We start from the raw sequence: 27168 nt of genomic DNA on the forward strand, positions 1-27168 counted from the left end.
GTATCATTTTTGCTGCAAAAATGATCCTATTAACAAGACTTTCCTCCCCGGCTATCCCAAAGAAACAGCTTTTACCAAACTGTTTTCTACTTATAACTTACTTATAACTGATATAAAAAGATAATTTCTTTAAAGAAAAAAAGTAGCAGAGCCATTAAAAACAGGCAGTTATTGTGGTCTAATACCAGTTCAGACCAGTAGTTATCAGTCACTTCCAGGGAGACAGTTTAATTTAAACTCTTCAATCCTGCTTTAATGAATAATGTGGCAGGTTTGTTTTGGATGGTGTCAGTGATGGCAAAAGGTGATAAATATTAACGCGTGTTAGAAGACAATGAACACAAATCCATAATGAAAGCCACTAATTAAGGAAAATTTTATCAACAGATAAGACATCTTGGAGGCATTAATATATGATTTTATGGACTATGAACGTTGTTTAAATTGTAATTGCAACTGAGGTCATAATGGTATTTGTAAAGATGAAGTTTTCATTCTCTCTTAAATCTCCCGGTCACAACACGTCTGACACTTCCGTATATCCGGGTACTCACGTAACTATCACAATATACCCGCAGGCGCATTTGACTACCGTAAATGACAGAATTGTCCCATGGGTACCCTGATAATAAAGAATATTACAGTAACCAAGGCCACATGTCTTGGTCAGGAATGAGAGAAATGATGACGTAAACGTAATAACTTAAACTAAAGGTGCATCAAAATGCTAATTTCTTTCATTGAAAAAGTGAAGTGTATTATAAAGCTGCAGAGGGAGGGTCAGACCTCAAAGTCACTGCTAAAGAAGCTGCTGCGTCACGTTCATGGTTAGAAATGAAGGTCATTAGAGGAAACAGGGGAGCTGCTGATTTCAAAAGTAAGTTTTTCTGTTTTGTTTTTTTTTTAGAGAAAGAAATCCCGCAACTTTGCGTCACTTCCGGGTCCCCGCGCTCCGCAGCCCTCTCATTGGAGAACCAAATCCGGTGTTTTGCTTTCCTAATGCGGTGCAGATGTTTTCAACAGCGTGTCACCCCCCGCAACAGACATAAAACGCACCTCCCGCCGCTCCCGCATACTTGGACCTGATGGATTCCCATGTTTGACAGTCGGGATCAGGCCTACATGCATCGGAGGGAAGACAGACGGCAACACGATGATGACCGACTAGTATGGCTGCGGGGAGGGGTGACAGGTACGCGGGGCCCGGGTTCACCGTTACAATAACGCGGCGTCGCCGCCACATTTCTGCTACAGACAGACAAACATCTGGAGGCTGCAGACAAGAGCTATTGTGCTCGCTGCGTCGCGTGGAGCCGCTTCTGGTCTCTTTATCCAGATGTGCTGGCTGCAGATTTATTTTATTTGGTCTATTCTTTGGCACGTTTGCAAAACTGCAAATCTTCCAGAGCATCGGCGTCAGAGCCGACCTCACATCTGCCGCCTGCGCCTCATCCGGTTGAAGGAGGTGCGCTTGTGTGTCGGATGTGCAAGACGCAGGAAGTCGTGACAGATCGCCCGTTGCAGTTTGACCTTGCAGCATTTTCTGTGTGGACACGGAATGTCCCACCTGAGGGACAACGCAGGGACAGCTGTCCGAAGTTGCGAGTGGCGCCTCCAAATCGTGTTTCTGATTACCTCTGTGCTGTTGGAGTCACTGGATGTCCTCCATCCTGTGTGATCTGGCTGTGTGTGTGGGGGGGGGGGGGGGGGGGCATGATGGTGCAGTGGTGAGCACTGTCACCTCACAGAGAGGAGGGTGTGAATCCCCCCCTCATGCCCAGGAGCTTTGCTGCGTGGAGTTTGCATGGCGTCTCTGCAGGTCCTCTGAATTGGGTCTGATTGTGGGCCTGAATGTTTGTCCCACAAACAAATGTTTTTGTGATGTTTCAGGACAAGAGAAACCGACAGTAGAAGCTTTGGATGGAATTTGGTGGAATTAATTTCCCCTGAAACATCCAATGTTTCATTGACTGCAGGACAACCCCAAACAGAATGCATCCACCCCAGTGATGGACACTCAGACAAGTGGTCTTTTCATCAAATTTGATGCCCTTTGGTCTTCAAACACGCCATCTGGGGTTGTGTTTGACCCTCGCTGCTTCATTTGCTGAGTTCTGTGGAGGACACAGGAGAGGTTTTCTTCTGAAGACTCTTCCCTTGAGTCCATATTGGTGCTGGTGTAGCTGAACAGTTGAGTCTGCCGAACCTTCCTGGAGGGCTTCTGCTGTCAGACCGGGGTCGAACTTGCTTTTGAGCAGTTCCCCCTGGCATTATTCTTGGCCTCCAGATCTTGGCTCTGTTCCTGCTCACTTAGTTACATCCTGAACTGAGGAAATATGAAGCTGAAGACACGTTGCTATAGGCTGCTACAGCCTTCTGCTGCTTTCTAGCTGTCAATCATTTTCATTTGCAAGCTAAAAGTCTAATGAAGGCCTGATCCCCTGGTCACGGAGAGTTCAGATCTTCCAGGATCAAAGGTTTTAGTTTATTTTTTAGCTCTTCTCATGAAATGATTCTGACAATTAAAAAAACAATGAGCCATGCAGCGTGTCCATTGATGAGTAGAGCTGTCTGGACAAGTCTCATCTTAAATCTTTTTGTTTCTTCATCAATTGTTAAGTAGGTCTCAGTGCTTGAAGATCTGTGTGTAAACCTGACAAAGTTCCATGGAGACACACACACACACACAGACATCAGAGTATCCACAGTACAGTTTTCTTTCTGGAATCAGTAAATATGTTTTATCAGTGTTTGAGCAAAGATGTATAAACTGTATATCTGCAACCTGGGAATTTAGTGCAATGATGCGAATACTGTTTTGGAATTGTCTGTATAAAGTACTGATTCACAAAATGTACCTACACAAACACACACACACACTCAACTTAAATTTAAACAACCCATCTTTTACACATTGAGAATCAAACCAACAAAACACCCTTAAAACACACTTTTTTGGGGGAGGTCAAGCTTTCTGTGGTGCTTTATAAAATACATTTTGCTCCAAATTCAGTTAAAGCGGGAATTGAGCAACACGGTTTGATTGGGTTCAACATTAAACTGAAATTTGTTCTGGTTCAGATAAATCAGAAACCGTCACATCAATATTTCTCCACATCTACACATTCTGTCTCAGTAAAGTGCAGCTGGGCTCTCCTCTCCTCTCCTCTCCTCTCCTCTCCTCTCCTCTCTCCTCTCCTCTCCTCTCCCTCTCCTCCTCTCTTCTTTCCTCTCCTCTCCTCGCCTCTCTCTCCTCTCCTCTCTCTCCTCATCCTCTCCTCTCCTCCGCTCCTCTCCTCTCACTCTCCTCTCCTCTCCTCTCCTTCTCATCCTCGTCCTCTCCTCTCTCTCCTCTCCTCATTCCTCTCCTCTCCTCTCCTCTCCTCCTCCTCTCCTCTCCTCTCCTCTCCTCTCCTCTCCTCTCCTCTCCTCTCCTCCTCTCCTCTCCTCTCCTCTCCTCTCTCCTCTCCTCTCCTCTCCTCTCCTCCTCTCCTCTCCTCTCCTCTCCTCCTCTCCTCTCCTCTCCTCTCCTCTCCTCTCCTCTCCTCTCCTCTCCTCTCCTCTCCTCTCCTGCTTTGGTGTGTGACAGGTTGTCCCGTGAGCGGCCCGTTTCCCATCGGCAGAAATATCAGCAGAATATTCCAACGTGCTCAGCACAAATGTGTTGATCTTGCTTCTCATTTGATGGTCTTTTGTCTCCACTTTGTCAGATTTGATTACTGCAAGTTTGTGGAGCTTGACTACGTTCCCATGGAGGCAGGCTGTATGGTCTCAATGCATCCAACTAAAGGCTATGGATCTTCTAAATCCCCCAGTAAAGGACTGTCCTCCACGAGGTCTCCAGACCGCCACGTCCTGTCGGAAGGCTCCCCCTCTACCCCTCGTTCTCGGTTTGTTTTATGTTACTCTTTATCTTTATTACATCAGTGACAATGTTCGCTGTTTCCTGTTGTAATTATCATTATGTGACCAAAACAACATGCATAGGAAGACTTGATACCTGCCCCAATAATGACCGATTTTAATTTACACAGACAATAAATAAAACAAAGGAGATGCATCAACCCAGAGGCGTGATTAAGAAAATGGTTGTGTTGTCAACATGCTAGATGCTAATGGCTGCTAGCGGCTTTACACTTGCTGATTGCTGCTTATGTTTTTTCAATAATACACAAGCATATATAAACATGCTTATTTTTGTCTAGGAAACATCAGATAAGCTAAAATAATGGGAAGAAATTAAGATGTGAAACTAGAGGTTTGAGCTAATCTTCCACATGAATTAGTATTACTGTAATTTTATACCATATCATGTAACCCCTGACCTTACCCTGCCTCTTTTAATACCTCGACTGAGTGGTGGGAAAACAAACCTATCATCTGCTTCAAAATTACAGAAATGTGCATGCTGGTATTCTCTGGCCTTGTAAGTGAGGGCGGAGCCATATACACACACACACACACACACACGCACACACACACGCACGCACATATATATACATATATGTATATTCATGCAAACACATTACAAGCGACACGTGGAGGGCAACTGTGTTGCCTCCAGCTCCGCCCTCACTTACAACCTTTTGCACAACTATCCAACGTAGCGGTGTCCAATAAGTTATGTTGGCCCACAAATATGCCCCAACTTAACCCCGTGCGTGGTTTAGACGCAGAAAGGCAACGCGCGCCCCCCCCCCCCGTCGTCCCTGCTTGTGGTGTTTTTCGTTGGTGAGCGTCGGTGCACATTTACATGTCGCTTCTTATTGCTAAGCAAACGAGCAACGGCCCCAGTGGGGGGGGAGAGACCTCTGTGGCAACGCTTCCGCCAGCAGCAGCACCTCCAGCTCCTGTAAAGGCAGCGACTGCAGCCCTACCAAACGGTGAGTTTGTTTAAGGACAGAAGTTGGTTGTTAAAGGTGAAGAATATGAATCTTTATTCCTCTAGTCCCTCTCAACACTCTGATATTCCTGATTTATTCCTACAGGCAAAAGAAACTGGAGGTAAATCCAAACCTCCTCAAACTTAATGACTATAAAACCTAAAGGTTAGAAAAAGAGGCGCAGGGCCTCTTAATGTAGCTGGTTATTATTATATAATATAAAGCTATATTTTAAAGATGCTCTCCCTGTTGAATGTGACTCTTTGTTCATATTTATACAAAAAGTTATTTTGGAATTATTTTGAATTTGTCAGAAAGCATGAAATCAATAAATATAACAATTGTATCTAAATGTGCGAAACAACTGATCATGTGAGGAGCACAGTTATAGTAAATGATGATGTAATTAAATACTATAATAATCATTAACAGTAGATACACTCATTCACCATGTAAACTAAACTTCAACTTTAAATATGAACAATCAAGAAAATGTGATGTGATAAATAATGAATACAATTGTCCCAAAGTAATAAATGATATTTAAAGATACATTAATGTCTTGGGGTGGGGGCTGGGCTGAGAAGTGGAGGGTTCTGGGTTCGAGGCGAGTCGAGGAGAGGCAGCCATGACCCAGCAGGGTGCCAGCAGCCTGGTGATCAGGTGATCCTGTTTCTGGACCCCGGCAGCCTCGGCCTATAGCAGCAGAACTAAGATGTGAACCTAATTAGATGACCCTCAAAATATGATCATTTACATGATCGGGATCATTTTTGTCAATGACTTTTATGTCCTAGGCATCATCAGAGGTACAAATCCTGCACCGACAATCATGGTATCCGTCCGCCCCCACCAGAACAATACCTCACCCCTCTGCAACAGAAAGAGGTGTGTATCAGACACCTGCGAGCCAGGTTAAAAGAAACGGTCAACACTCTCCAAGACAGGTAAGATCCATCCTCCAACTGGTTTAACTGGTTTTCACATCCTGAGCCCACTTGCATCTAAAAGTCTGCCTGGCTTCTCTGGGATTTGACCTTTCAGGGATACAGAGATAGATGATCTGAGGAGCCAGCTGTACAGGATGCAAGAAGAGTGGGTGGAAGAGGAATGTCACCGCGTGGAGGCTCAGCTGGCTCTGAAGGAGGCCCGTTTGGAGATCCAGCAGCTCAAACAAGCTGTGGACACCGTTTGTGCCAGGCTCAGTGATGCCGATGGGATCAACATGGACGTGGACGTCCAGAACTACTTCAAGGACATCAACGCTCAAAACCACAAGTTGGAGAACTTCTTGGTCCACATGGAGCTGGCTCAGGCTCGACTGGCACGGGACCGAGAGCCCGTACCAGGATGCAGAGTCTATGTTGGGGGTTCGGCCCCAGCATCGGTTTCAGGCGAAAGTCCTGGGGGGATAGCCAAAGCTAATGTAGCAGGGAAGAACTCTTGCTCGTGCGGTAATTCCCCAGCCCGCTCTCTGACCCGGAGCTCAACCTACACCAAGCTCAGTGACCAAACGCTGCCGGACCGTAACGGACACGGCCTCGACTTCCCGTGCCTGTCTGGTGACGGCGCCCACGACAGTGGCTTCGTGTGCTCCGGCGAGAGCATTCCCAGCAGGGCAGACCTGCTCCTGGAGGCTGCCTTCCTTTCCGAGGAAACTGCCTCTTTACTGAACTCCTACACGCAAACGTTATCCCACTCGCTGCCCAACTCTTTGTCCAGCTCTCAGACTCAGACCTTCTCCCAAACTTTACCTCATTCTTTTCCTCACAGTCTGAGCCACCCTGTCCCCCAAACGCTATCATACCCTTGCGTGTGCGACAAACCGCCTACTGGTGAGCAACCGGTGCCTTTTCTGTGCACGCTGGGCAGAATGGGCTGTACAAGTCACCCGTACCTGTCCCAGCATCACCTCTGTGTGCACGCCCTGCGAGAGACGGGCATTCAGACGGAGAGTTCGAGCTTACCGATGACGGGCGGCTGCTCCTACGATCTGGATACCATCGCAGAGCAACGCACTTTCCGCTCACAGGCGTGCAGCCCCACCTCCACTTGGTTGTCTGACACGGGGGAGGAGCTGGACTCCATCACTGCCACCACATCAGTTACCACGGCAACCGTCATGAGCACGTGCGTCGAGCCAAACCTGTGCCCCGCCCCGTCTTTGCCGTGCTCCGCTTCCGCAGAAGGTCCTCCGAGTGCCGCGAGAGAGGGACCCGAGGAAGGAACCGACGGCGAGCATCATCGGGGAAATCCGACGCAACATCCGGCGCCACAAACAAAGGATGAAACAACCGAAGCTGCAAGTCTGTCAGACGACGATACGCAGACGGGCTCGGTGGGACAAAAGGAGGGGACGCTCTGGGTGGCCGCTGAAATTGTGAAATTGGATTCTTTAAAGCCATCGAGAGAGATCCAGAGTGAGCTCGCATTCGAGAGGTGCAATGATGGAAATCATGAGACAAGAGAAAAACACCTTACTGTGGAAAATAGACGAGAAGAAGCCAGATCTACCCAGTCGGAGGCGGCGGGAAACTCAGTTTGCCCACAAGCAACAAAGATGGAAGAGCCCCACACCTCCCAGCCAAGAAGGTCCACGTCCCCTGAAGCTACGGTCTCCGGTGTTGACGTTCTGGGTGAGAAGGGTGAGGAAAATAAAGATAAAGGACAGAGCGACACAGGGAACGGCACTGCAGAAGACGGAGAAATGCCTGGCTGTGATCAAATCCAGAAGAGCTACTGGAGCCGTCACTTCCTGGTGGATCTACTAGCCGTTGCCATCCCAATGGTCCCGACCGTGGCGTGGCTTTGTCGCAGCCCCGCTCGAGACGCGCGGCCCATGTATCACTTCGGGTCACTGCTGCGCGGCTGCTGCACCGTTGCCCTGCATTCGCTGCGGAGAGGAGGCGGGCTTAGGCATTACCCGGCAGGGGGAGGAGACCAGGGTGGATCAATAATATAGCCCAACTAATAATAGCACTTCATTCCTTAATCACACATTTGTGTAAAACATTTGTGCATTTGTCTGGTTTTCTCTGCTAGTGATAGATGAGACTGATCATGTGGAACTGAATTTGAATGGCTTCGAGGTTTGGTGGATTACAGAGCAGGGAGATTATTTCTGGCCGAAGTCTCCAAATATCTGATTTGCTTGTGCTATTGTGCTCACAATATGTCATTGCTGTTGCTAGGAAGATGTAAGCTAATACTACTAATACTGCTATGAAGCCATCTATTTATCTGTCTGTCCAGCCAAATATTCCGTATCCAGGCAGAAAATCTGCTGTCATTTAAAAAAAAAAAAAAAACGGGAACAGAACTATTGCACAGTGTCTGGTGACAGAAGTACCAAGGACAAAGGTTCGAAGGCCTCTCACCAGAGCGCAAAGGCTCAGCTGTGTCCACCGAGAATGACTCTCACAGAGGTAGCAGTAGGTCCTCACCGGGTCTGATGTCAAATAAAGTGTTTCATTCACTTTTATGGTATGGATTGTTACTGTAAGAGTGAAGCTGCTCCATCTGTGGGCGCCTGATCTGTTATACAGGTTTGACCGCTAGGGGGCGACGTCTATGTTTAGATGATTCATTTTATTTATATTTTTGGATTTGTCATTAGCTCCGTGTTCATGTTGGGTCATGCTTACACTTAGACGCACAAGTGATAACTTAAACGTATGCTGTCAAGAAAATTGATGTGACGGGATGTGGTTCACCCCCTCTCTCAGAAACTACCACTGAAACTCCGAACACATCTTTTCCCATTTTACAGGGAAAACCGCTGAAATTCCTCCAATGTTTATCAGGCTCACTACGACCTGAATGACTTCATTGGATGTTTTTGTCACGCGTCTGCATGAAATACTCCACAAGCGGAAGAATCTAGCGCGGGTTTATAGTCGGTCTTTGTCACCATGATTTTAATGTGTGTGTGTTTCTCCAGTACCACACCATCTTTCAGGTGGAAGCAGGTGTTTGAGGAGGGAGAATGTTGGCTTTTACTTTTTCTGCATTTTAATAAATACAGAACTGAAGTTTAGCAAGTTCAGGTTAAATTGAAATGGAATGAATTACAGACACCTGTATAGTTTTTGGCATATGTATATAATGTGTGTGTGTGATCACATGGAGATTTGTGAATGTAATGGATGGAAAAACAATCTGCCTTGAAGTCCATATTTTGCACTCTTTCACTTTATGCATTTTAAGAATTTACTTGAAATTTGTGTCTGTTGTCTAGATGAGAGCTGTATATTCCTGCAAATCCTTAGGTGTACGTTGACGATCTGCATCTTTAGGAGTCTTTCCTGAGATCACCTGCTGATGTCAGGGCTTTCCAAATGGCCATACGTAGAAAAGCAATGAAAAGTATCAGGTTCAAATTCTGCTTTAAAAGGGAGAGAACGACGTGAAGGTGTGTGAATTCATGGAGCCGTCGCGGAGACTCGGCACAATCGCTGTTGTTTGGCTTTCATTCATCTGTCTGCAGTAGTCCCCTCCTCACCACTAGCTGTTTTCAACTCACGTCAAGTCTGGGGATGTCTTCTTCCCCACTCACGCGTGACCTTTTGCTGATCCTGGTGCATGCAGCCACCTCTTGCTGCCATTTATGTAAAGAGAAAATACCAAAAGATCAGTAAATCTAACCAACATATATACTGAGCTTCTGCTTCTGCAGAAACACCTCTTTCTTGACCTCCGTGCACAATAGTGTGCCTCTTATTGTTTGGTTTACTTTTTAGCTAAAAGGCACGGTTGGTATGGCTGAAATGCTATATAACATGTGCTATAACGCGCGTTGATGTGGGCTCTAATAAGTCTCACATTCAGATTTTCCATTTGGTCAAGATTGTTCTAATAAGAGAGGATTTAACCGTTTATGTGGCTTTAGTTGGTTCAATAATTAAACACATATGTTCCCCCTGTAACGAACATAAACATAGTCTTCATAATCATAAACGAGTGTGCAATGATGAAGCCAGGCATCAAACTCTGTGATCTATTCACCACCTGTAGAACGCCTGAGTTTTCTGTTCTTTGTGGTGGAAGCCATAAGTGGGGGGTGCTGCAATAGGTTTTAAATCTTAAGGTGTCTTTATGTATCACAAATATGTCCAAATAACGTGATAATGCATGGCGTAAAGTAACTGAGTAACCTGTCTCCCCCCACCTTGTAAACATCCGTAGCTTCTATATTAAACCACATGGAGGAAAATGTCTGTTGTTTCTGTGTGTGACTGAATGACTCGAGTGTGTCTCCATCTGTGGCAGCGCCTGCTGTGTATATGTCGCATCCCTGACATATTTTTCTACATTTATTTACTAGGCGATTGAATAGGGAAGAAAAACATGACCCCAGGCTAAAATGAACATAAAGAAGGTTTAATGGTTTTGACAATATTATCTTGATTACATTGCTATATAAACATTTTCTATCATTTTTTAAAGAATGAAAGTTCTGTTATTGAGATTGCATATGCTTCAAAGACATGCATTCAGACAAGAAGAGAATTCAGAGCAATAATTGGACGCTATATGGTGCCCATCTTTCCAGGAATGAATAGTACAGAGGACAAAACCGGAGCAAGAATCTCAACGCTTTTAATTTGGATGGAACTCGATTTCTGTATGTTTGTACCCACAACTTGTCAAATCAACACATGAAGCATCATCCACAGAAAAAACTAAGAAAAATGAAATGTTTGAAGGATAGACAACCTCTTCACAAGGTTCTGGAAAGTGCACTTAATAGGTTTGCCTATAGTGCCAGGCCTTGACCATGCTGACCCCCCCCCCCCACCAGATGCCTGACTGGACTGATGATTCAACTTGTGCTTTCCAACATCCCGTAGCGCAGGCACCACAGAGGGGCTGGATCCTCCACAAACCTTCACTACACTAAAAGGCTCCTGAACACAGCATCTGACACAGAAACAGTAAATACAGAACCTAAAAAAAATGTCATCACAGCATTGATTTCCACCTATTGAAAAAATGTTAGTCATTTTTTTGAATGACTGTACAGCAAATGTTGAATGATGCCCCGAGTTTACCAGGTTTTAATTCAATTATTTACACATTGTAGTCCAGGCATTGGATGATGTGATTGGTTCTGATGAGCTAAAATAGATGCCAATGGTTTGATCTAAAATAATGGGGAAGCTCTGGATCCAGAATAATGTGCATGATTCATAAAGAAAAACCAATACTACTCAGAAAAGAAATATCCAGAAAAATAAACTACACTAGGAGCAAAAAAGGTTGTCGACATTAGACATATCAGAAAAATATAAAAGCACAAGTAAACAACAGAATAGAAAAAGGCAAAACAAAGATGGTAAGAAATGGCATAATTATTGATTATGATTCAATGTGGTCAGAGAAAGATAAAGACATATTGAGTTTTGAAGAAAGATTTCCAGCCTTTCATCATCTTCACACTTCTGGAACAGAGTGATCCATGACTGAGCGCATCAGACCAGAGGACATCCTGGGTTAAAGAATAAGAACAGTTAATTAGTTGCTGGTAAAACCACTCTTTATACATCATTACGCTAGAATCACAAGGTTCTCAGAGGAAAATCATTTAGAGTTTAGAAAAACTCTAAATGATCATTTAGTTTGATCATTTAGAGTCCACCACAACTCCGGATACATTTGTTAAAGAGTAAATCAAAGAGCCAAGAACGGCTCTGAGGACCCTAAAAATGTAAATTTTTGCACTGAGGATATAAATTTTTTTTGATTTCTTTCTTTAAATGTAAATTCATCTTGTGGCACATGTGCTTCCACTTCTAGGGATTGAAACATTTCAACTAAAACATAACAAAACACAAACCAAAACCATGGAGAAACACAGAATCGTGAATAAATAAAGAATAAATTCAAATCTAAAATAACTTGCAACAGCAGTGGTTCTCAACTTATGGGTTGCGACCTAAAAGTGGGTCACAGATTCATCATGGATGGGTCGCAGCCAGGCAAAAAATAAAAATATTTAATGTGCATCTGACATTGGACTTGTCTTTTCTATTTTATAAAAATAACTTATTTTGGAATTCATGCATCAGATGCACACAGCCATCTGGGTGCTAACCAGGGTAACTATGATTTGTTTGCGGAGGTAAAATAGCAAAACCTAATGAACCGGGGTATTTAAAATGTGGATTTTTCTTCATTAAGGACAAGAAGGGACAGAAACCCCAAAAGTGAGTTGTGACTAAGGATGGGCGGATCGATCCCGTGGTATCAATATATCGATACTCACAAGCTACTCATTTGGTATCGATTTTCTTTTATAAATATCGATACTAACAAAAAAAAATAAAATTGGGGGTATATGCATCACTTTCCGCCGTTTTAGATTAGTTACTTAAATTAATATGTGCCGGGACACCCCTATACCTGGCGGCGTATTGAGCTGGCCCATGTCACGTGACAGGAGACAGCGTTTAAACGCAGGTTTAAAGGATAAGGAAATCCTAGTAATCAATTGACCATAATAAATTGTATATAAATGGTCTGTATTTGTCTTGTGATTTGTCTTAAATGTAATATTTTGACTGACAAAAATTGCCAGTAAGAAATGAACGGTATCGGTATCGATGAAAATACAAGAAAAAGTATCGGTATCGTATCGAATCCCAAAAGTGTGGTATCACCCATCCTTAGTTGTGACTCAATGACAAGTGAACCCTTGGGTCCCAGAGTAAGACCACTTGAGAACCCGTGGACTAGGAGTTCAACAGTGACGTGTGTTCCCTATACCAGCATTTTTTGATAGCAATGTTTGCTAGTTTAATTGTAAAGTTAAAGATTATGTGATTAAACCACCAAAACTTGTTACAACAGTAGGAGATTTACATCAAACACTTACTTGGTTGCAACAACAAACCAAAGGATTAACCAAACCGCTGCAGCCTTACCTCTTAATCATGTGTTCATAAATGAATTTTGGCATGATGGTGACGGTCATTGCAGTGGGAGAGGTGGTCAGAATGTCCTTGATCTGGGAGTCCTAAAATGGTGCCAGAAAAACAATGATGTATGACCAAAATACTAACTTTTAAATTACATTCAGAGGAAATTGATGTCCAACCTTGAGTCCAATAACATTTTGCCCATTGATCTCACAAATGTAGTGGTCAGTCAGCAGGCCATTACGGGCAGCAGAGCTGTCCTTGACCAGGGAGGTGATCTTTCCAGACTTGTAGATAAAGCCCACGTGGCCGGTGCTGTCTTTGTGCATGGTGACGGTGCGCTGAAATGGCCTGAAAACACACACCACACATTAATATGATATATTAATATGATCCACATCTATCCATCTACCATCCATCCATCCAGTGCTACACATGTTAGCAATCTTTGAAACAGAAGCAATCCTCAACAGGTCAGAGCCACATTAACTGGTCCAACTGGACCCAGAACACATCCCAGCCCATCCCAACAGCACAGAAGGTTATTATACAGGTTATTCACTGCTCACCTGTCTCTAACCACAAGCTCAATGCGGGTCTCACTTGCAGTTTTCAGGGCCTTGTGGGCCTTGTCTGCACTCCAGCCAGCACAGTTCTGCCCATTGATCTGAAGGACCTGGTCCCCAAAACGGAGGCCAGCCAGGGCTGAAGGTGAGTTAGCCTGCACCAGCTGCACAAAAATTCCCTGCGCAAATAAAGAGTTGAAGTAAATGTAAGGTATACAGGGAGATAGTATAACAAAGGCAGAAATCAAAGAGATGGACGCTGCAAAAGAGTCACAGTGTTTTAGATCCGCGTATCCCTTCTTCCCTTAGTGGTGAAGACTTCACGAGCTTCTTCACTGATAAAGTTCTAGCTACCAGAGAGAAAGCTAACCAGGCCATCCCTACAACTGGACCATCACCAGATGTGCTGACTGTGGGAACATACAGTTTCTCCAATGAACCCTTAAGCTCCTTCAGCCCTATATATTTTTCTGAGGCGTCTTCGCTAATTCAGAAATCCAAGACCACCACGTGTCTTTTAGATCCCATCCCAACACACCTGTTGAAGGATGTTCTACCACTGATAGGCAGTTCTATCCTGGACCAGATCAATGGTTCTTTAGTGTCAGGTTATGTACCCCGGTCCTACAAGGTGGCAGTGATTAAGCCGTTGCTTAAAAAACCATCACTGGATCCTGACGTATTAGCAAACTATAGGCCAATATCCAACCTTCCTTTTATCTCTAAAGTTCTTGAGAAGGTGGTGGTGACTCAGTTACTGGAGCACCTGCAGAGGAACAGCCTGTTTGAGATGTTTCAGTCAGGCTTTAGAGCTCATCACAGCACAGAAACAGCACTTCTTAAAGTTACTAATGATCTTCTCATAGCTTCAGATCATGGACTGGTCTCTATGCTGGTTCTGCTGGACCTCAGTGCTGCTTTTCATACTACCATCTCCAGTGAAGTTTTCCTCATACTACCACAGTCCCGTCACACTCAAAGTCCTCGTACTTATTTACATAATATTGATGGGGCGGTCCTGTTCCTGGATCTCAATTACATGAGTAAAATCAAATCGTGTTGTGATGGTTGGATGGACCGATCGCAAAGTTTACAGCAGTGTTGTCAGTCCCCAGTCATGAAAGGGTGGCCTTATTTACAGCTCCCATTAACTAAAGACAAGTTCTAGTTTCCATTGGTTGAGCTAATCCTCCTTTTCTGTCACAGACCCCCAAAACGTCTCCGATTGACCCCCAATTTCCACTGCAAGCATCTGCAAGTGTGTATAGTCTATAGTCCATATCCAGGACTGAGTTTAATTTTTATTGAGGACCCCAATGGGCTAAAGGTGGTTTGCAGTGTGGCAAAACCCCCCACGAGTGCCAGTTGCTTGCACTATGATGAATGACAACTGCTGGAAAATGTCTATAATGTTGATGCTGGTGACAGGGTTGTATGCCAGACCTCAGCCTTAGGTTGGACCAAACTGTGCTGCTCTAATCAAGGACTGACATTTTGAACTGGAAGTTCACACAGGTTCTTCTTTTTCTTGACCACTATATCCCGTTCAGGGTCACAGGGAGTATATCCCAGCTGCATACGGGCAAATGAGCTGGGAATGAGTCGCCAGCTCCTCCAGGGCCCTATGAGAGTATTTGGGGGTTCGGTGCCTTGCTCAGACTCAGCTGCTGGCACCCTAAAATCATGGACAGCCTTCACATTTCTCTGTAATTGTTTGTAATATTCTTCCAGTGACAGAAGATAGTTGGTCGTGGCTTACGTTGTCAATGGCCCGCAGTCGGAGGCCCACTTTTCTATCCTGGTCCTTGCAGAGGATGATCTCCCGCAGCCCTGGACGGATCTCTGCTCTCCTGATGCCGATATCTGCACCTGTCACAGGCCGCACCATCCCCATCATGGCTGAGCCGGAGGACACTGCTACTTGCTGAAATGGTGGAGGCATTAAATGAAGTGACACGAGGAAAGGAAAAGGGTAAAAAGGCAGATCATTTATGTTAATTACATCACTATAATTGTCTCACTTAATGTGACATACTCAGCCATTGGTGTGAGAAACCAGAAACACTTTCCCTTGACATATTTTATTGTTATTTCTCCCTTGTGCTTATTTGTCAAAAAGCCATCCAGAGTATGGACCCTGTATGGAACCAGTACCTAAATAACAGTTCAAGACAAGAGGACAAGTGCACACACGTACATTGGCAGCGACGGGTAGTAGAGCCAGGTTCTCCTGCACTTCTTGGCTGTTCAAAGCCAGACCCATGTAGTCTCCAAGCTCTTCCAGGTTTGGGTACAAGCCTAGAGGAAGGATAAGAGGGGTGGCAGCTGAGAAATTGCTTATCTTCGATTCTATGTTGCTACATTCTTTCTACATTTGGACAAAGCTGTACTTTCTAATACTCTACAACCAGTGACGTGTGTTTTCCTGTCTTCCTTTCCTGTTGCTGGGATGGTGTCGGTGGTTCACAGGCAAAAGTGACAGAGGGCTGACAGCTGTTGCAGCCTACTGAGGGTGACGCAGGTAACACATATCATCGGCTACTGCTCACAGAACATGGTCATGAAGCCAGTGTTACCACCCATCAACCAAGGCTTTAGGCCAGCTGGCAAGCAGGTGAGTCTACCGGGCCCAGGTCAAAATTGGAAAGGCCTGGCAGGGCATCAGAGACTTACTGGGCTAAGAAGCTCACTTGGTGGAGTTCTGCTCTCCATAGATTTGTCCAGGTCTTTTTTTGGGCTAGAAACACTTACCTAGTCCAGGCCCCCTACTTGGCTATAGACTGGTACAATAATAACCAGATTAGACTGCCTAACAGCAAGGCAGCACAGATTAACTCTCTCAGTGTTAATTAAACAACACAATCCTTTTCTAACCCAATGAAATCCAATCAAAATCAATCCAATCCAATCCTAGGTTAATTATATGGCAGGAAAACTCACTAATCACTAATTAGATAAGTCATGACAGGACACAGAAAACTATATAAAAGATCATTAAAAAGCAGCAACAATCAGAAAATTGTCCTGCATGGCCTGAAAGGGCACAAGAGGATGTGGATTTTTAAAAGTGGTTTGAACTCGAGGGGATAAATCTAATCATAAAGCTCCAGCTGGGAGAACAAGACGGCTACAGAAAACCAGGCCACTTAAAGCTCAAGACATCAAGAATGTCATATTTGTTTAAAAAAAAAAGACTGCATTTGGAAATAAAAAGAATCCACTTTAGAACTAGGTCTAAAATGATTAAGAACATAGGTATCAGAGTCTATCCTGGGAACATTTTCTCCAATAATGTCCAAAACTCACTTTAAAATGAAAGCCTGGACAACATCAACTGGAGAAGCAGAAGTGCTCAGAGTGACTATAATGGACGCATCAGGGGAGGACCTAAAATTAGTTGCAACCTGTTTTCTTTTTTTAAACAAATGAATTGAGAAAGGCCTCTGCAGTTTGAGAAAACTCCTAGTCTAGTCTATGGGATAGGACGGAGCAGCCCTGGAAGGTGTTCTCATTCGACATAAATGTTCCTGATAGCCTTACTTACCGGTAAATTACACTGGAGAGTAAAATACAAAACAACAGGAATGTGGTTTGAGAAAATTGAGACGCAAGCCTCGACCTGTTCTAGCCAAAAAAGGTTCCCATTTTTCCGCGTTGGTGCCGGTTGGTTCCGGCACCAACGCGGAAAAATGGGAACCTTTTTTGTTCGTATAGGCTTCAGGAAATTCACAGAATAATCCAACGCAAAGTTGATAACGCGACGACAAATGAGGGACGAAACACAAATGAGGGGGAGAGCAGCAGCTGACACTCTGGCACCATCCTGCTCCTTTCTTAAGACCCCATTGCTTTTTAGTGGAAATGAAGGGAATGTTTCTGAGGAGACCAGAGAGTATTTTCAGATAATTTGATACCTAATGCAGCATTTGCCACTGTAACACACTATTAATGACACAGCCTTGAGTCTTAGACAGAGAGAACGTGCCAGCAGTTGGCATTAATCCCATTCTTCATTCTCATTTGTGAGTCTGTTTAAAACACTCTGGCCTCAGCTATAAAACAACTCATGTTCAGAAGCACAGGCCTCCCGTTGCTAAACAGTGTGTGATACTCACTTGATGGAGGCATCTCAGCAGGGATGGGCTGAGGCTGGAAGGAGCCTTCGGTGATGGCCGGCATGGGGGTGCTCGTCTGGGCCAACTGGGCCTGGGCCTGTTAAAAATGAATAAAACGGCTTTTACACACTTTGACTACTCTGTTGCAACTGATTTCTTTCAGAATAAGAAAATCAGCATAAGTTTGGGTTAGTCCAACAACTTTCCAGAAGTGAGACATCCTTTTCTGTGTTAAAGGACATGGGAAGGCATTAAATATAATGTAGGGAGAACAAACTAGAGATAATCAAGAGACATTGAACAGAGGTTTGTTTTCTAGTATGCCCTTAATCCAGCCATAAATGGGTTAACAATCTGGATATCTCCCTTACATTATTACCAAGACATATCTCCAAGTGGAATATTCGAGTCAATAAAATCTGGGTGGTGTGATGTAAGTGTTCCCTTTGTTTCCTGAGCAGACTATAAGCACTGGGAAGCACTCACCACCACAGTTTGTTCAGAGAATTTGTATGCAACAGGCATGTTAACGCACTCCCTCCCCCTACAGCATTTACTCACAGAAGCTGAAAAGGAGTTTAAAGCCTGAGTTGAACTTTTCAACCAAATCTTTGTGTAATTCTGTTAGTGTATGTAGCAACTGGGAGAGCTGTGTGCAAACAGGAAGTCTATATATGCACATTAATGATACATTTTGAGTGATAAAAACTAACAAACCGCATGGGCAAAACGAGCACTACCTGGACCACAACTTACCCTTATTACTTTGTCGACCTTAAGGTCCTCGAGAGATGGATACAGGGACATCCTAAAGAAGAAGCACAGCAGCACTGAGTGGAAGATGGTGAGAGGATGACAACGCAGTCTGGGAAACAACCAAATGAACCGCTCCGCATTTATGCAGTAATAGATCTGGCTACATTTGGGTACAGAAATATATCAAAATGCAAATGTTACACAACCACATATAATAGAACAGGCAATATGTAAATTTGCCCCCCCTCTTTAAAAAGGAAGCTGCTCTCTCATTCTCCTCACACTGCTGCATTTGGGGTCTAATCCTTGTTGAATGCTCCGTCCAACCATCTCACTTCTCTTTATTCCTATACAATGACGAACATTTCTGATTCGTTTTCAAGATGGTTGCAAATGTCATTTTCAAGGGTAAAAACAGAAGAATCGCTGATTTCTAAACTTTCTTTCTTGATGTGACACGATCACAAGACACAGCAAAGACCAGGAAATGAATTCACCACCACGACAATGAATCAGACATTACAAATACAAACACCAAACACTCGAATGTCTATGTATAGATATTACACAGTAATAAATGACAATATTAACTGTTAACTATGGCAATAATTAACAACATTCCATCTGTTACCAATAAGTTATGATAAGTAGGCCCAATAATACAACAATGATACCAGTGAGAAAAATACTTCATATATTATCCTGCTGGCATGATTGTTCACCTGGGAGAGAGTATACATTTAACAGGATCTTTACTTTTGCCTTTTTTAGCTCAAGTGTCAATTCTAGTTTTATGACTGCTCAAATGTCGTGTCCAAACGGTACAGTTACAATCTTTTTTACAGTTTCAGTAAAAAGATGCATCTAGTTTCTAGAATAAGAAAATAATTTGACCAGTTATATCAGATTCTCATTTCTCCAGCTTCATAAGCCAGTCAGGTTCACTAGAGTAGGTGCCGTATAAGGTGAACGGGCCTGGAAAAGCTGACGGGGCCTGGAAATGTCATCTGAGCCTGGAAAAGCTGTCCAGGGCAATTCTTGCTATTACATGCTTTGCAAATTTGTACAACTGAAACAATGGATGGAAGTTGCTGTAGCTGTCCTAAATGGTTCCTTAACTGTATTTATATAACATAAAACTATTTCCATGAAGGAGACACCTAAATTTCCTATTATGATTTACATAAGATACTAAAAAACAAGAGGAATAACAACATAAAAACTTTACTTTATACCGGCTCTAATATTAAAGAAGCATTAACAGTGTCTCTTCTTAACAGCAAACAACAGTAAAATGTAGTTTCTAGGATAATACTCATAGAGGGGAATGAGGATATTAGGACATAGTCTCCATTAAACATTTGTCTTGCGCATATTTATTTACTCCCGTTTCATGTCGGTCACATGACTATTACATTGCGCATGTATTATTGCTAAACAGCGTTAAGGAGTTCATAACTGTAAAAACAAATACTTGAGCCAATGCCAAGTTATTTCTGTCGTTAGTCGCAAATATAAGGAATAAAGTATTTATGTGAACCCCAGAAAAATAGCACGCCGACTGTTTTTGTTCCGAGGTAAGGTTACACGGGCTGGCGAAGACCAAACCCGCACCGCTAGCTTGCTCGGCGATCCCAGCCCCGTAGGTATTATTATTGGGAAAGACAACCGAAATGACGGTCTCTTGACGAAACCGGACTCACCTTTATTCCTTTATTAATTTTGCGAGGAGAGATGATTTGGCGTCGCTCTGGTCGCTGAGAAAGCGCAGAGAGGGGGATTTCTGGAAAGTGACGTCACCGCTGACTTCCCGATGGTGGAAAAAAAAATACAAGACTGCCGCTGTTGACGTCACAAACCACGCCCCCTGCTCCGACGTGGACGGTCGGTGCTTTAATTACCACAGTAACCGAGGGCGAACTTACATCTATTCAGAACGTTGGAAATATCTCAGTAATACCAGGATATCAGATAGTTGAAATAGACTTTCTATCTATACAAGGGCCCTTTATCGCTAAGAAACGGAGTCAACGCCCCGCACACTTAAAATCAGCGTTATAACACCTTTCTCAGCTCCTGCAGACTTTCGTGGTCTTGCCAATAAATGATAGTGTTGGCACTATGTTGGCACTATTTCTTTATTTTAAACAATAAATTAAACCAGACAGCCCAGAACTTGTAAATGGAGATTTTTTTGTTAGTGTGAACTGTGAATCAGTCTTGTTTACTGTTGTCAATACGAATATTGTGGCGGACACATGGGAGTGTATCTCACACCCAGGTGACGCATGGGGTGATGGCGTGGTTAGCCCTTGATCACTGTTCAATGCGCCATTTAGTTTTGTCTGCTGGTTGCAGAATAAAGACGTCTAAACCACCTGCCCTGTCCGAGTCGTTCCTCGTTCTGCCACAATATAACCAAATTCAGATCTTCCTTACCGATGATTCAACGATTCAATTTTTAATCGTCACCGGGTACACTTTAGCATCGTAATAGTACACAAATAATAAATAAAGGCAAAGGCAAGTGCTTTAAGATTCTCTGATCCATCTTGTTTACAATAAACAGTGCAAAATCTAAATACACCCTTTCGTTAGCTTAGACCAATTTTACGTAACATGCGTCTGAATGATTGTATCAAACAGTATATGTTAAGTGATATTTTGTGTGGCTCAAAATATTGATCAAATGTAAACTAACATGATAAGTGAAATGCACAAGTCTCTACTCTAGTCCATTAATAATGATAGCTATATGAAATGTGATTATATACAGTCACTTTGTACCTATTGCACATTTTAATTAGCTGATGTTTTTAATTAGGTGCTGTATCACCTGTGAGTATGTTTGTCAATTTTGTGTGATGCAGTAAAATAGCAAAACATCAACATTTATTTATTTATTTATTTATTTTGTTAGTTAGTTAGTTAGTTAGTTAGTTAGTTAGTTAGTTAGTTAGTTAGTTAGTTAGTTAGTTGGGGTCGGAACCCATGTAGGAACCATTGTTTATTACTTGTTTCTCGGGTGGAGGGGGACCAGTCGTTCAATGGTCAGATCAAAATGGCGAGCCAGGAACAGTCTGTGAAGGAGTTTGTCGCTGTTACTGGCGTGGATGAGGAGCGGGCCCGGTTCTTTCTGGAGTCCGCTGGTTGGAGTTTGCATGTACGTTTTCTCTGTACTTTCCCTCTGCGTTGAATTGGCGTTTTGGGCGTGAAATCACAAAATACAAAGCCGCATTATGGCGTTTCGGATCATTAGCCTAGCGCTACTGTTAGCCCGTATATCCTAGTAATTTCTGCAAGTCACCAGGTCACAATAGCCGCATTGCTTTGTTGTATAACAGGATTTTTTGACGTACATAATGGAAAACTACTCGGATTCTCTCAGTTTTCCTGAACAGGGAGACAATGTAGCTAAGTCTAATATTACTGACCAACAAATTGAATGAGATATCCGAAGTAGCGTTAGCATACAATTAGCACATTGACTTAACGAAACACAATGATATGTGTGTCATCATCCACTGTCAGCTTGCTTTTGTCGTATTATGTTGATTATTGGTATGTTAGTCTCGATTGTGCTCTTTACCTGGAACCAGGTTTATATTTTTTTATGTGTGGAAATGGCCAGAGAGAACGTCTACCTACCAGACACCTATGTTTATTAATGCATCTTCCATCGGAAGTTAGTCGCTTATTTATTAATATCATTGAATATATACAGTGTTTATCCTTATTCCAAGTTTACATAGATCGTAAAAATAACTTCCAAGCTCTTTCAGTTCAAGCTGCTTTGCTTTTGGTTTTAGTATCATGACTGTTATTTTCATTTCCTCCCAGCTGGCACTTGGAAGTTTTTTTGAAGATGAAGGTGACGAAGACATAGTTACCCTTCCTCCGCCTGATAGTGGCTCCTCGGGGTCCTGGTCTGGGGGGCCCAGGTAATCCTGCTCATTCATATAACACAGCATTGGTTCACACACCGATCAACAATAACAGGGACACATAAGTTGTGTGTGTGTGTGTGTGTTTGCTTGTAGCAAGAGGCAACAAATCAAAGATCTTAAATTCCTTTTCACACCTGTTGATGTGGTGTGCCTGAGTGAGTAAGATAAAGTGGTCTAAATTGAGGTTGGTTCTGAAAAGCTTTAGTAGAAACAATGAAATCTCCGCTTCATTTGTGTTTTCTGACGAGCAAATTCTCCTTTGACCATTTCAAATGATTGTGGTAAATAAGTGTGAATGCTTTCAGCCCCAGGACGCGTGTGTGGAAGACTCTGACTCCTGTATGTCTTTATCAGCAGCTCTCAGCCAAGAGTGACGTCTTTCAGAGATCTGATGCATGAAGCTAAGGAGGAGAGTGATGAGGAGGAAGGCCAAAGGTACCTTTATTGCCCAACAATTTTTACATGGAACTTTTAAAACCACATTAGCTACCGGTACATGTATTTTAGGATCTATTCTCTATAAGTTTAGATGAGTCATACATGATCCTCATTGGTAACATCTGTTTTTCCTATCTTGACTGCTTGGTGGAGACACCTATGCTGTAGGTCAATCTTTATTTATATAGCGTCTCATACAATCAAAATTGTTTCAAGGCGCTTTCCAGAATCCCAGGGCCTAACCCTAGACAAGCAATAGGTGTGGCTCTATGCCCGAGCTGCACATGTAAACATTGTTACTGTGGTAAAATATCAGTACTAACATCACAACCTCTCACTTGAGGTTCCTTATTTGGGGAACAATGTGGTGTTTACATTTCTTTTCAGAAGTTCTTAAGTGTTTTGTTTCCCCTGATGTGCTCTGAAGATTTTATTGTGTAAAATGCCTGAAATGCTTAATTCAAATCTAATTTCTCCTTTATTACAATACCTAATTTGTATTATCAGAGGAAGTGCTATAAAAAAAAATTGGTTGATGCTGTTTCCTGTTTTTGTTAAAAGTGATATATCTCACCTGTATGGAGAAAAAAAAAAAGTTAAAAATGTCCAGTCGGCTGATGTGAATATATTTGTGCAAAAAACGTCCTGTCCTTAAAAAATAAGACCATGATTTCTTAACATTGACAGGTTCTTTGCTGGAGGATCAGAACGAAGCGGCCAGCAGATCGTTGGGCCTCCCAAAAAGAAGAGTTCCAATGAAGTAGTGGAGGATTTGTTCAAAGGGGCCAGGGAACATGGGGCTGTGCCCTTGGACCGCAGTGGGAAAGGGCCTGTCGACTCCAGGAAGCACCATGTGTGAACCTTTGACGATCGTTGTTTACTTCATTCAAAGGCGATTTTATATTTGTGGGAATCTGTTGCCTCTAATATTATTGTTGCTGTTTTTCCTGACCCAGGCCTTCTTTGGTGGAGGGTACAGGCTCGGCACAGCTCCTGAAGAGTCAGCATATGTTGCTGGAGAGAAGCAAGCTTCCAACAACCAACAAGATGTGAGTTCTGCCCACCTTGACTTCTCTATAACCTCTGCAACAGGGATTTCCCATGCTCATTAAGTCATGACCCACATGTGCAGCTAAATGCGTGTGCATGTGTGCTAGGTCCACGTGGTGCTGAAGTTATGGAAGACAGGTTTCAGTCTGGATAACGGTGATCTTAGGAACTACAATGATCCCGGCAATGCAGGCTTCCTTGAAGCAATCAGAAGGGGGTGAGTTTAGTCTGGCTGAGTTTAAATTTCGCCACCCTGCCAGCGGGTCCATCATCACTTGTTGATAATTCACCTTCAGAGAGATTCCCCTGGAGCTGAGGGAGCAGTCTCGTGGCGGTCAGGTCAACCTTGATATGGAGGACCACAGGGATGAGGACTTTGCCAAACCAAAGGTCTCATTTAAGGCTTTTGGGGGGGAAGGACAGAAGTTGGGAAGGTGAGAAGCACCAACCTTTTCAAAGGTCTTCCCAGGCCAGATGTAGCTGTTATTACCATTATTAATGTCACAGTTTCTGCTTGATTTAGTTTGGTTAATCTAGTTCCACCTTGACCAGGGCAGTGATCTGAATTCTAGATTTAATTTCAAGAATCAAGTTCACTACAATTGTATACCTGAGAAATAAGTTAACTTGTGTTTGTGTGGTTTTATCCTTCCTTCTTTAGTGCCACTCCAGAATTGGCTTCACCTGCTGCTACCTCCACGCAGAACCAGGCCGCCAACGAGGCCAGCACTTCAGTGACCCTTGACTACGACCAGCCTTTAACTAGCATTCAGATTCGATTGGCAGACGGTACCAAGCTCATCCAAAAGTTCAACCATACTCACAGGTGATTTCTGCTTGCTCCTCTGAACCCAGGGATGGGTAACGGAACACATATGTACATTTTAATACTGTGCACGACAAAATTGTAAAGGTCATCATCTGTCGCTCTGCTGTTGAATCCTTGTTTGGCCCTTTTCTGGAGAAAAGTCCAAAAATGTTGAATTTAAAAGAAAAGGTAGAATAAGAAAAACCATCTTTGATGCACAACACGTTTTAAAACGACTATACATTCACATGTGTTATTGTTTTACAGACTTGTTATTGATAAATGCAAATGGTAATTACTTAAAATTAATGCTAAATGAACAATTGGCTAGGATGTAATTAGAATGTACATCTTGACTTATAGATATGATATACCTGCCCACCAATATTGCAAAGCGCATCTCCTGGGCACCATGATGACCACTCAAACATCCCACTTCACTTTTGTCGAACTTTGTTGGACTTAAAGCTATATAATATGATACACATTTTAGACATGACCACACAAACAGGAAACAGATTACCGGTAACTCCAAAGGAATTCAGACATTCTCATTAGGTTACACTTTATTCATTGATGAGATCTTCCTAAAATGCAAACAAAAACGGCAAAAAATCAAACTGGAAGTTGGAAAATTGTTGCGGGACTTTGTGTATCTATAGATTATATTATTACCCGTGAAAGTTTAAAAATTTGGTTTACAGCTAAATGTCAGCTAATGGAACATACCAAAACACACTGTAAAGAACAACCTACTGCTCATTTCTCATTTTACTCACATTTGTCAGATCTGGAAAGAAAACATGGCCTAACGGGGGGAATCAGGCTGTAGCTGGATGCAGTAAAAGAGAAGAATTGAAAATATAATGAGTGTAAAACATGGTGTGTGTCTGTTTCTTGTGTCCTCCAGGGTGTCTGACCTGCGACACTTTGTGATAGCAGCCCAACCTTCAATGGCAGCCATGGAGTTTGTCCTGATGACCACTTTCCCCAATAAAGAGCTGTCGGACGAGAGCAAGACACTGCAGCAGGCCAACCTCCTCAACGCTGTCATCGTGCAGCGGCTAAAGTGAAGTGGCTCCAGAGAGCGGCGCCCCCTGGTTTTGGTGTTGAAGTGCTGCAGCCCCGTCAAATCTGCTGCAAGAGGGGAAACATGAACTTGCGTATGGACTTGTAATTTCAATATTTTTTGTTTTTCTAAAGTCAACCATAAAACCCCACTCTCCACCTTTAGCCGTGCACCTGTGTTGCACAGGAAAATGATAGAATCTTTTCTGAAGAGCTGTTAAATCTACTATTAAATTTGGGTTTGGGGGCAGCGGATGTAGACGGTTTAGCTTTACAGCAACGGGTTCGCCAGAAAAGCAGCTTAGGCGTAGAGCTGTTTGTGAACTTTGGTTTTTGGTGAACATTCCTTACCCTGAACCTTGTTACATCCCATCTGTCATCGGGAAGCCGGGACCTTGCTTCAATATTGCAGTTCCAGGCAGAACAGCACCAATCACAAGGAATCCTTTCTACGTGATATTTTAAAACCATTTTCAGGTTTTCTCTAATAAAGAGAAATGAAAGTGTGACAGTGAATCGTGTCCTCGCTGCCTTCGTTAGAATTGATGGAATCACCCTCGCCCATCCGATCACAGGGAGTACAACCATCCTGAGTGTGTAACATTCAGTAGTTGCTCAGCTCTCCTTTTCTAGCCATTGGTTCAGTTCAACATAAACATGTCATTTACCCTTTGTTCCTTTTAGGTTTTTTTATTTTATTTACAAAGCTTCACAATACTCAAAACTGTTCAAAACAATTAAAGGAACACAAACCTTTAATTTGAAGTATATATATATACCGATGGTAAAATAAATCCATTTTATGGTTGCAGTAAAGCAAATCTGTCCTTATTTATCTTAAACTCTTTCTAGTGTCATTTACCGCTTGTCTATACATGTTTAGTGGGGCTATAAACACCATCATCATTATTATATTTTTTGCTCACATGACAAATCAGAGTATTGATATTATTTCTTTTTAAAAAATGTTAAACGGTAGCTGCCCTCAGGTGAGAGGTGGGATCCACTCTTTGCAGGTCTTCAGCTCACCACAGGGGCAAACATAGACAGACAAACAACCATTCACAGTCTGTAAGAACGTTTTGGAAGGAAGCTAGAGTACGCAGTCAACTTATGGGGAGAACATGCATGTTCCAAACCAAAAGGACCCTGTTCCCCAGGGGATTTCAACCTGGAACCTTTCTGGATTTTCACACAAATATCCGTCACTGTCTTATGTATTCTGAGCCTGCTGACCTCTGGACAAAACATGATACCTGAGAGGAAAACCACGAAGTATACTTTGACACACTTGACAGCCACTTTTATAAAAGGTTAAGTTCTTTTCACTTACACCACTAGATGGCGCCGCCGCACTTAGTGGTGTCTTTGAAACCGTGTTGAAGCGTTTCTCAAGTAGTTGCAGGAAAATTCTACTGATTGAGGGGAGGCCTCTTCCACGGCCTTCAGATTCTTTATATCATGTTATGAAAAGAGTGAAACAGGAATCTGCTGGAGGTGACGCGCACTAATTTAGAGGAGTCGGATATAATGGAGCTGGTAGCAGGTAGAGTAAACCTGTTAAGACATGAGCACAAACCAGTTTGGAAATCTGTGAATGGTGAGATTAGTTGCCAAGGAA

At 43.1% G+C, this 27168-nt stretch overlaps 3 protein-coding genes across 4 annotated transcripts; 2 read left to right on the forward strand and 1 right to left on the reverse strand.

Annotated features, from left to right (window-relative positions):
* Positions 1-936: 936 nt before the first annotated feature.
* On the forward strand, positions 937-10533 carry snphb (syntaphilin b). The gene is made up of 5 exons (XM_011620731.2): positions 937-1192; positions 3711-3890; positions 4775-4883; positions 5681-5830; positions 5928-10533. Exons 1-5 carry the CDS (start codon positions 1096-1098, stop codon positions 7843-7845), a joined length of 2454 nt encoding a protein of 817 aa, XP_011619033.2. The 5' UTR covers positions 937-1095; the 3' UTR covers positions 7846-10533.
* sdcbp2 (syndecan binding protein (syntenin) 2) lies at positions 10242-20094 on the reverse strand. Its single transcript, XM_003962882.3, has 9 exons — positions 19940-20094; positions 18237-18288; positions 17481-17577; positions 15563-15663; positions 15125-15289; positions 13369-13544; positions 12979-13150; positions 12806-12897; positions 10242-11370 (listed from the first exon to the last, which is right to left on the reverse strand). Exons 2-9 carry the CDS (start codon positions 18285-18287, stop codon positions 11316-11318), a joined length of 909 nt encoding a protein of 302 aa, XP_003962931.1. The 5' UTR covers position 18288; positions 19940-20094; the 3' UTR covers positions 10242-11315.
* Positions 20095-21254: 1160 nt separating this feature from the next.
* Positions 21255-26363, forward strand: nsfl1c (NSFL1 (p97) cofactor (p47)). Of its 2 annotated transcripts, none has more exons than XM_011620741.2 (9): positions 21255-21399; positions 22077-22177; positions 22538-22618; positions 23309-23474; positions 23578-23670; positions 23779-23888; positions 23968-24105; positions 24333-24497; positions 25390-26363. In XM_011620741.2, the coding sequence occupies exons 1-9, from the start codon at positions 21298-21300 to the stop codon at positions 25550-25552; spliced, it is 1119 nt and encodes a 372-aa protein (XP_011619043.1). In that variant the 5' UTR covers positions 21255-21297; the 3' UTR covers positions 25553-26363. The 2 variants fall into 2 exon arrangements, with proteins under 2 accessions (XP_011619043.1, XP_029689921.1); XM_029834061.1 differs by having other exon boundaries at positions 22541-22618.
* The last annotated feature ends 805 nt before the right edge of the window (positions 26364-27168 follow it).

The sequence above is a fragment of the Takifugu rubripes genome, chromosome 3 (assembly GCF_901000725.2).
Source record: "Takifugu rubripes chromosome 3, fTakRub1.2, whole genome shotgun sequence".
In the NCBI taxonomy this organism is placed as follows: Eukaryota; Metazoa; Chordata; class Actinopteri; order Tetraodontiformes; family Tetraodontidae; genus Takifugu; species Takifugu rubripes.